General features: G+C 34.4%; 1 protein-coding gene across 5 annotated transcripts in view; it reads right to left on the bottom strand.

Moving 5' to 3' along the window:
* Positions 1-827: 827 nt before the first annotated feature.
* LOC659929 (lachesin) overlaps positions 828-10,041 on the bottom strand; it is a 32,132-nt gene continuing 22,918 nt past the window's right edge. For all 5 annotated transcript variants that reach the window (XM_015982148.2, XM_064355566.1, XM_064355567.1 and 2 more), the window contains 4 exons: positions 7,472-7,683; positions 6,306-6,516; positions 4,225-4,512; positions 828-1,164 (listed from right to left, as the gene is read on the bottom strand). In XM_015982148.2, the coding sequence (XP_015837634.2) occupies positions 1,052-1,164; positions 4,225-4,512; positions 6,306-6,516; positions 7,472-7,683 (824 nt within the window). In that variant the 3' untranslated portion in view covers positions 828-1,051. The remainder of the gene's footprint in view (positions 1,165-4,224; positions 4,513-6,305; positions 6,517-7,471; positions 7,684-10,041) is intronic.

The raw sequence follows: 10,041 nt of genomic DNA, 5'->3' as shown, positions 1-10,041 counted from the left end.
CTTTGAATGCAAAATTTGCACAATAAAAGTGCAATAAATAACTTTGTACTTGCATTTTTTGTGTCGGCAATGCCAGTCTTGTGTCAAATAAAACCACCAGCGACAAATCTATTCCAAGTGATCAATGCAATGTACACCCACCTTTTCTTTTTCCAAATCCGGCAAAACACCGTGATTTAGGGCTTTTATGGCATCATTCCGCTCGCCGTAATGGAAGCGAAATATTTTTTTATTAATGTCTGATATATCTTTATGGCTTATTCCGGCGCGGGCCGCGCAAAATTCTAAAGGAGGATATTTCATCCTGTTCAGATAAAAATAAATAAGTAGTTTTCGTATTGTTATTGCGTTCGGTTACAAGGTAACTTGTCATCTCGTAAAAAATAACAGCAGGTAATATTTCTCCTTGAAACGTGGCTGAGAAATGGAATGTAACAGTCACGTGGAAAACGCAGCTTTCTTTTAAATAATGTAAAGGTTCGGTCGCATTGCTGGCTATGTGATCCATTGTTTGCGTAGCTTTCGGTGCTCACACAACCGCTGAAAATAATTTATATCGCATTTTGTCCGCCGTTCTAACCACTTGAGCACAATTCATTAATAAATTTCGCAGTTATCCACCCTATTTACTACTAACGCGAAACTGAGAAAGTGTAATTTTGAGCAAGAAAATAAAGCAGCAAGGCCTTGATTGATCGGATCGTCTTCAAATGGAATTTTTCTAGTGTTTGCCTTTAATAGACCGTATTAAATGATGGAACGGCATTGAAAAAAAGAGTAAATAGTCCATGTCTGGGGTTTTTTTCGATGAGGGGAGAGGATTTGAGTTAATATTGAATCGTTTATTCAATAAAAATAAAATCGAATTATTTGACATAGTAATATTACATGGAAGTGTTTGGCAATGATACAATGATAAATATTCCAATTTTAGTTGAACGTTTATAAACAAATATTTACAAATTTACAAAGTTGAGTTAGGCTTACGAAGTACCATGATATCACTTGTAAAACATCACAAATAGTCCATATATCCCGTCCCTTGTCAGGATCACGTGTTTGGTATCACGGGAATGAGGGCAATGAGAAGAATGCTGCACCTGGCGAAGGAATACGACGAGGATGAGCTGGTGTTGGCGTGCTGCATGGCAGCTGGTTTCTCCTCTGTAACAGAAAGAATGCGGAATTACCCCAAAAATAATCCGTAAACGAATTGGCGCGCTTTAATGAGACGCTTTTGCCGCACGCATGGCTGGACTCAAATCCCAATTGCATCGGCATTTCAAAAGAACAGCGTTCGGAATTTCAGGTTTAGAAATTTAATCGCCATTTCAGCGCATTATCTACGCTCCCATATGCATTTTTAAATTTCATACTCGGATCCGGAGTGCAATTCCGCGATGATGGTGCGACCGTATTAAAAGTAAAGCCTCTGGAAAAAGTATCGGTTATGCCGACAAAAACTTACGATACGGGTGTGAAAAAATGGGGACAATAAAATGTTCCGGTTAGGAAACCTTAACGTATAAAAATATTGTTCGACCCTTTTGCCACAATAAAATTGACTAGAAAATCGAACCCAACATATATTTCCGCGCCGCGCTAACTTAATAGTTGTATTTCTATCGGCGAGCGTTGTTTTGAAAGGCGTGTAAAGTTTAAATACGCTCGGCGAAATTTTCCACGCAATTAGGAGGGAATGAAAGTGCAAGCCCATAAACTTGATTGGTCATTAATTTGGCTTTGGATTTTTTCCAGCGCTCAAAAGTAAAACCTACCTAATTGAGTTTTACGTGACATTGGTTTCCTTTTATTTGCAATATTGACTGTGATCGCTCTATAAACACAATTTTATTGTTTAGTTTTTACTGGTTTCTTTACGAGAAAGGCGGGAAATAGCTTTTACGACAAATCTATTAAAAATTCAACTCCAAGAAAGAAAAAATTACTTGCTGTTGTTTTTCAACAGCGTGTGGCTCAGTTTATTGATTTTTAACATGTAGGTGCGTTCGACGTAGGTAAATATTTGCAGTTTAATGCGTTTAGTGCCTTCGATCAACATTAAATACAATATGGGCTAACACCTTGCGTTTAGTAGAGTTGCACATTCTGCTGACTTGTTCATTTATCGATTATACAAACTTTGTGTTTGTAAATATTATATTATCCCAACTGAACTGTCTAGTTTTTACTAACTGTAGGTTCAAAAGAAGTTAAAAACTGATCGTAGTTTTATGTAAGACAAATAATTCCATTAGAAACAATTTAAGAAAAAAATTCTTGTGCTAAATCGTCGGAAAGGCCGATGGTGCCTATCGACCTCTTTTCGCTCTTACAATAAGATTTAATATCCCTAGTGGGTTGACAAATACTTTTGAAATTCCCTTGTAGATACTTTCATTGTCAACCTATATAAAAATATATTTTTATTTCGCTGAATATCAACTGTATTTTATACCTTATGGTAAAAGCCTACTACTTTACAAAAAACTCCTCAGACCCATTTAATAGCATCCTTTTATGCAAAGTGAATAAGCTTTTTATGTATACATACAGACAGATATAAAATTCTTATTTTGAGAGACAATAACATTTATTAGCCATACAAAACAAGTTTTGTTTTAGCATATTAAGTGGTGCTTGTCAGGCTTGTTTGTATTTAACAATTTGAAATGGAATATTTGCTGAAATGAAATCGAATATTGTTTGCTAATTACTAACCCATCGGATTCACCATTCTGCTTATTGTTTTGTTAAACAATCGAGTTTTTAATTGAGTAAAGAAGTTCGTTAACAAATATGGTAATTATTACCACATTTAAAAATACAATTGTTTATATAATTTTTTGCTGTAATAGTATGTTGTTTTATTGTTATTTTCCTAACAGGCCTGTAGGGTTTAACGGCGAGTGAAACCATGGAAAAAATGTGCATATTTAAGTTCATTAATCAGAGCACAAACATGTCATTGTTTTTACGTTTGAAGAAAAAAGTGTAATTTACAGTTCATGTGTTTTGTTTTATTTTGAAAAATAGTTAGGTACACAAAATTAGTATTATCAAACAATATGAAACCATAAAATAAATTCCATAAAAATGTTTTATTTATTTTTTTGAAAACTTCATCTTGACAGTTCTGCTAAAATTAAAAACTAATTTTAATTTTGAATAAACGAATTAAATATTTTACTCTACATATATTTTGTCGACTTTTATTTAAACTGTGACTACCAAACAATAGAATTGTTAGAACTACTACTTTCTAGCATAAAATTAAAAAATTATTATTGTTTAAAAATGGTGGATGCGCCAGGCTAATTTTTTATTCTTGTGTTATTGTTGTTTCAAATGCACGTTTTGATACATTTTGTAATTTTTTTAGTTTTTAATAAATAAATAGTTAATATAAATCGCACCTCCAATTGTTATAACAATAAAAGTAAGTGCTGTACTTTTTAAGGAATAAAATTTATTGATCAAATGGAACTACAAAAGAAACAGATATGTCTAGAAGACGGTGTTGTATAAATACCTACATCAAAAGTTTACAAAGTTTAGTTTTGACAGTTGTTAAAAAAAACTTCTCTCTTTCACAAAGTTTGTTCAAATCGGTCTAACAACTTTGTATAAGAAATATTAGGACTTTATCTTAATTACGACTACATTCGGTCATTTCGTTTGCTTATAAAATAAAAACTAAATTAAGTGTTGTAACGTTGTGTAAGTATACGACCGTGCAAAACAAATTAAATCTTATTTAATTTACGTGGAGTCAAAACTTTGTAAATCAATCGACTGTTATAAATGTTTCAATTTTCTGCAAAGTTGGCTTCGGTTACACGCAGATAAAACATCTTAAGCACCACATTACCATCAATCACACGTAATTTGAGAAAAAATGCGCCTTCCAAGTTTAAATTTCAGGATATCATATTTAAAAGAGGCATTAATTAAGTCAAGAAAACGTGTATCATCTTAACGATTCCGCGGTTATTGCACATCATTAATCTCAGTCTTGCATGTAACAATGACGATAAATTGCGCGAAACGACTCAATAAAAATAACTACAGCGTTTTTGCGCCGTGACGTATCATTAAAAATGATTGGCTTGGAAAGGATTAGGTCGAAATTAATACGATTACTTTGGGGCGGTTGAGCGATGCGATCGTATGACTGGGAGGCTTAATTGCAAGAAACACTCAAGAAGTTGGAGAGACGCTTACCTGCAGTGGCGTTAAGGACGTGGACGTTAATGGATGCGGGCACCGCGTTGGAGGGGCTGCAAGTGTAGTTGCCGTTGTGGCTCTTATCGGCGTCCTGGAGCAGGAGCACGCTGGAGGAGCGGCCCTCCTTGACGGTCACCCCCGGGTCGTAGTTAATCATTTTCTGCTCGTGATACCAGAAAACGTAGGCGGGCGGCTCCGTCGAGTGCCGCAAGGTACAAACTAAGCGAAGCAACGACCCCGCTCGCATGTACAAGTCGGGGGCACCCTGGATTTCCGCTAAGGCCTCTGGAAGCAACACAACACTTCCATCAAAGGGGTCGAGCGCGTAATTGGCCCGACAATAACCCCGACTAATTAAAGAGCCGCGTTACGAATTTTTAATGATGATATGAAGTTGGCTTGTTAGGATTTTTAATTGAACAAGGATTTTTACGGCATTATCTCATTTTGCCTCAGAACGGGATCAAACCGTCACATCAAAGACTAGTTAGGCTAAATTAATGTTACATATTTTGCAGCATAACACAGATAATTAATGCTAATTAAAGCGAAAAGTTTTAATTTATTCACGAGTGCTCTCTTATTTAAATCGGAAATTATTCCGCAAGCAGTGACGGACTGGAAATATTTCAGCTCACCAAACGCGACGTATTTTATTCTCGAGCAAATTTCCCCGGCCTTCACAAAGATTTGGGCGAAAAATTAATTTGTTTTTCCACTACACCCAAGTAGCGTTTTGTTTGCGCAACTGTTACATTACATGTATGTTTATTTTACGCACGTTTACTTCGCAGTAGACACGTACAAAATGTATTGTAAAATGTGTAAATTTAGTCAAAACAGTTAAGCAAACGAAAAATCAAAACAATGCGTTTTGTTAAAAAATTTAAAAAAACATTTTTTTTAGTTTCACGACAATAAATTCTGTAATCGTCTGCTTTTTTAAACTTCCAAAGAGTATTCCTCAGCCTGCTTAAACTTGTTAAACAGGCTTAATCCATTCCCTTCTTAAAATCCGATAAAACCTCCTAAAATAATTTGGCGTATTATGCGGATTTGTTTTCTTACAACACAGTTTTGTTTGCTGCTAAAAATGCGAATTGTTTTTAAAGTCAAATAACCAACATAAAATGAAACATCCCGTGTTACGTTTTGGTGCGAAAATTATGAACTTAAAAAAAATTTAAGTCATTAAAGTTAAATTAAAAACGAGGCCGATGTAAGGAAGCGCGAAAATTTGTTTGTGAATACGCTCTCCCGAGTATTGAAGTATTCATTCTTTGTTTCCGTTTTTCCTTCCGAATATTCTATGCTATCGCTTCCAATACTATTTTTATAATTCTGGCGTTAATTCACTTACTAGTCAACCTGAGTTCGTCGAGGACACTTGATATGTCGTTGAATTTTACTCTACATAATTATCTTCACATCTATAATGCAAAATGCTACTTTTGCTTACAAGAATTAAAGTTATTTAAGAATGCAAAAGCTATCGCATTATCGAGATACGAACAGTGCTTTTTTGAAAACTGCATTTATTAAAACATGTCAATTTAAACGCGGTATATTTTATAGTTTATTTTATATCCTTTTGTTATTTTACTTCATAAAAAAAATAATTTTTTCTTTAAAGTTTAACAACTGTTATTTCTATTACCGTCACAGTATGTGTTAAAAATGGTGGATGCGCCGGGTTAAAAAAAATCTACAACAACAATGTAAGTATTCTGCTTATGTACCTAACCGATGTTACTCTTTTTGCAAATTTTTTACATACTCCAACTAAATATTTTGTTGTAATTAGTAAATTAGAAATTGTCAGTATTTGGATCCAATGTTAACGAGAATGTACTTTGGACGCAATTTTTACATCAAAAGTTGATTGAAAATTGATGTGTTTTTTTCCTAAACAATTTTATTTTAAAATACTTTGCTAAAAATTGTATCAGAAGTGGGGTCGATCAATTTTTCTTCTCAAATAACTGCTTGTTGAAAATTGTAAGAAAAGTTTATCATTTTTGTTGGTTCGTTTTTGTGCTTTCGGTCCTGCTTTTAAAATTTGAAGCGAAATTACTTACTAGTGACCTTGAGTTCGATGAGAATACTTGTGGGTGGATGAGTCGACATTTGGCACTCGTAGAAGCCGGCATCCGAGAGCTGCACGTGCTTGATAAGCAGACCCCAGTTTTGCAGATGTCGAACATGTTCCACCAAGAAGCGGTCGTCGGTATTGTATGTCGTTGGACCGACTGTCAGGAGGTGATAATCCCGTTTGCGAATCCACGAGACCTGGAGATAAAAAATTCAATTAACTCCACATAGGCACCAATTTTCAATTACACTGTAACGGAACGGAAGGTGGCTGGCTTCAGGTGCTGAATTTCGAACACTGTGAGAAAGCAGAAGAGTACCTACAAAAGCGTAATAATGACGCCTCAGGGAGCAAAAGCTCATTTTTAGTTTGTTTGCGTGAAATCTGACTTGAACTGTGCAAATGACGAAGTTAATATTTGTTTTATTGCCAAAGGCGGTCGGAAACTTTGGAAATTATCCCCATGACTTTTTGCTATTTGGAGATTGCAGTAATTTACGGTTTCTTCTATTTAACCGCGCTTTAAAATATACTCAAGAACGAAAGCCGCGCTTAAACAAACCGAAAAATTTTTGTTGTTTACAGTCCAAATTTTAATTTTTGCTTTAGAAACGTAAAAACAGTTTCTATTCAATACCTCGATCGTTTAATTGCTTGTTTTATTAAATTTCGTTTGGCGGCATTTTATGAGCGGTAACAGAAATTTCCATGAATATACATAAGCTTTTTAAAACAAAAAAGTTAGCTTGTTTGATTTATAATTTACTCTTTGTACTTTTTAATTTAAAATCTACACAGCCCCCAAAGTGTTCTTTTCATTTGGAAATCGATTTAGCTGGACCATAAAGAGAATGGGTCAAAGTCTCCAAATAAAACAGATATTTACACAAGCTGACCCTCACATATCACTTTGGCCAAGCTTTAATGGAATTTTTCTACGGCAGTGATACCTACTGATATATGACAGATATATTTACTTTAAGACGTTAAATTTTACATGAAACGATGTATAGCCTTATAAAATGTTGAAGCTAAATCGAATTTGAGCTAAACCAGACCAATATCCCTAATTCTCGCTTTAATCTCGTTATTTTTATTGACAATTCCGGCGTTAAATAAAATCTACAATTCCGGAATGGAGTGTGTACTTACGACACCATTATTGAATTTTCTAACGACGCAAGGCAACGTCGCCGTCCCTCCAATTTGTGCGACGACCACAGTGCAATTTTCCGTTGCAAAAACTCCAGACTTATTGCCATTTGACACACTTTTCACCGAATTGCTATCTACAACACTTTCTTTTCCTTTCCGACGAAGCTCGTAACTCCTTCTGTGCCGATACATGGCATTGTCGACGTTTCCTGTAACAATAAAACTCTTCAATTAATGTTTTTTACGGCCAAATAATCCCCAAATTTTCCGCAACGTGTGTACTTTGATACATTCCTTATGGACAACCGGATTCGTTCTTTACCCCGAAACTTGGCTCGAATTTTGAATTCTTATAAAATATAAATTGACTGTAAAAGTTTCTTTATGGAACAGCGGCACTGCAAGAGCCTGATATACACGAATTCGCCATGCATGAGTTTTCCATGTGAACAATTTATATCACATCGAATTCAATTTTATTTCGGCTCATGAAAGCTACATTAAGTTCGGATTTTATTGATGAAAATTGTTACGATGCATGATTATTACGCTTGCCGTAAATTTTCGCAAACTTTAAAGCTAGTACATGTTTCAAAGGGCTACTTTACAAGTAAATTAGAAAAGTTGAAACTGCTACGAGCAGTGATCGGAAGTAATGTATTACTTTTTACGCTACACTTTTGAGGAACAGAATAAATTACACTTGCGAAATTTAGTAGTCCATTAAGAGCTTACAGCGGGCGAAATCAAGGAAAAAGTGAAATTTCCTTACTTCAGTAAGCCATTCGCGACGTTATTTTACCATTTGCACTGCGAGTAATTAGGAAACTATTCCACAATTGGCAAGTAAGAATTTAATTAAGCCGGACTTTTCCGATTTTTTTATTTAATTAAAAGTTAAAAAAAACGGTCGAATGTGCATGACAAATAACTCTGCATTTACATAAAACTGTAATGAAACGTTTTAATAAATAAACGCATGGCTGGACATAAAGCTAAGCCATTACTAGATAAATTGTTTGTTTAATTGCATTGACTATGCTCTGCCAGAATAAATCTATAAAAATTGTTTCATTTTTCAAATACGGCTGCACAAAAAGTACGATGATTAATAACCATAACAATGTCATGAAAGCTTTAGCAATCATTTCGTCAATATGTTTCTGTATAAAATATCGAAATAGCTGCTCTTTAACGTATGAAGATGCATAATTTATACACACATGAAGTTGGGAATTTCCAACACCAAGAAAATAAGTTTCAAAAGCAATTAGGGAATTTAAATGCTAAATTGTTTGCAGCTTGTATTACCAGTAACCAGCAACGCATTAAATTTAGACGAGTTAATTTAAAGCGTGAAGTAAGTGGTTGAAATGTTAATTTCTCGCTGTTGCATCTTCACACTTACACTATTAATTCAGTTACAAGACAAGCGTTTTAAAATAATTTCCGGTTCGCAATTTATTTTCCAACGGACTTGTTTATACGGCTATTTTTGTTTGGGATGAAATATGTTGTTGACTTATGTATTAATTAAAACAATGAAACATTAACGATTTGATTGCTCTGAATTTTCCTAATTAAATGATTTCATGTTGCCAGAAATTGTTGCAATCATATGTCAATTTGTAATCGTAATATTATAGCACGATTTTCGCCGCAAATAATTAACTGCATTATTAATGAAAGTCCTAAACCGAAATTAAATTAGTACGAGAGCTCGGCTGGGTAATGGTCCATGATGCTGACGTGGATGGGCGATCTTATCGATGTACGGATAATTGACGAGCCAAAATCAGATCGCATTTTTCAATAATACGTGACGAACAATAGACAGATTAAGTATTTATTTCTGTGGTCAAAGCAAGGCACAGCCAACCGATAACATAAAACCTACTATATTAAAAAATGTTGAAAAGCTTAATTTAAAATTTTCATTTTCCTCAGTTATCCTGCAGTTAATTATTCACTAATTCGGGTCGACTATGACTTGGCTTAAGTAGAGTTAATTGAATTTTATTGTATCTTTATAATCACGTTCTTAAGTTGGAGCTAAATTTTAATATAATGCAAAAGCCCATTATAATCTTGTGGATTTTGAACAAATGGTTAACAACTTTAATGATAAATTTACTGTGGCTTTGGTAAAAAACACTGTGCCATTTGAGGAAAACTCAAGTTAACTCTCTGACTTGTCCTCTCGTTTAATTAAATTAATTGAATCGAAACAAGGAACAAACAGTTCTGGATTTTTCAAGTTATCAATTTTGCGAGTTTAAGCTTTCGCCGACTCTTTTATCCGAGTTACAAGCTAGAAAACGGCATTGTTAGCTGCCGTAGTAGTGTTCCGCTCTAATGTCATCCCAGATTAATATAAATTACAACTCGGAAAATTTCGCCATAAATCTATTCAGCCAATTTGAAAAACTTTCAGCTCGGTGGTTGGCCGCCAATTTGCGTGCGTGTCGTAGAGACTGTGCAAAATTAAACGCGAAGTTCAAATTTAATTTATAATGCTGTGTTAATGTAAATACTTTGCTAATTTGCATAGTCTATAAGTTTTCTTC

The sequence above is a fragment of the Tribolium castaneum genome, chromosome 3, assembly GCF_031307605.1.
Source record: "Tribolium castaneum strain GA2 chromosome 3, icTriCast1.1, whole genome shotgun sequence".
Lineage (NCBI taxonomy): Eukaryota > Metazoa > Arthropoda > Insecta > Coleoptera > Tenebrionidae > Tribolium > Tribolium castaneum.
This window is presented reverse-complemented; position numbering and strand designations above follow the sequence as displayed.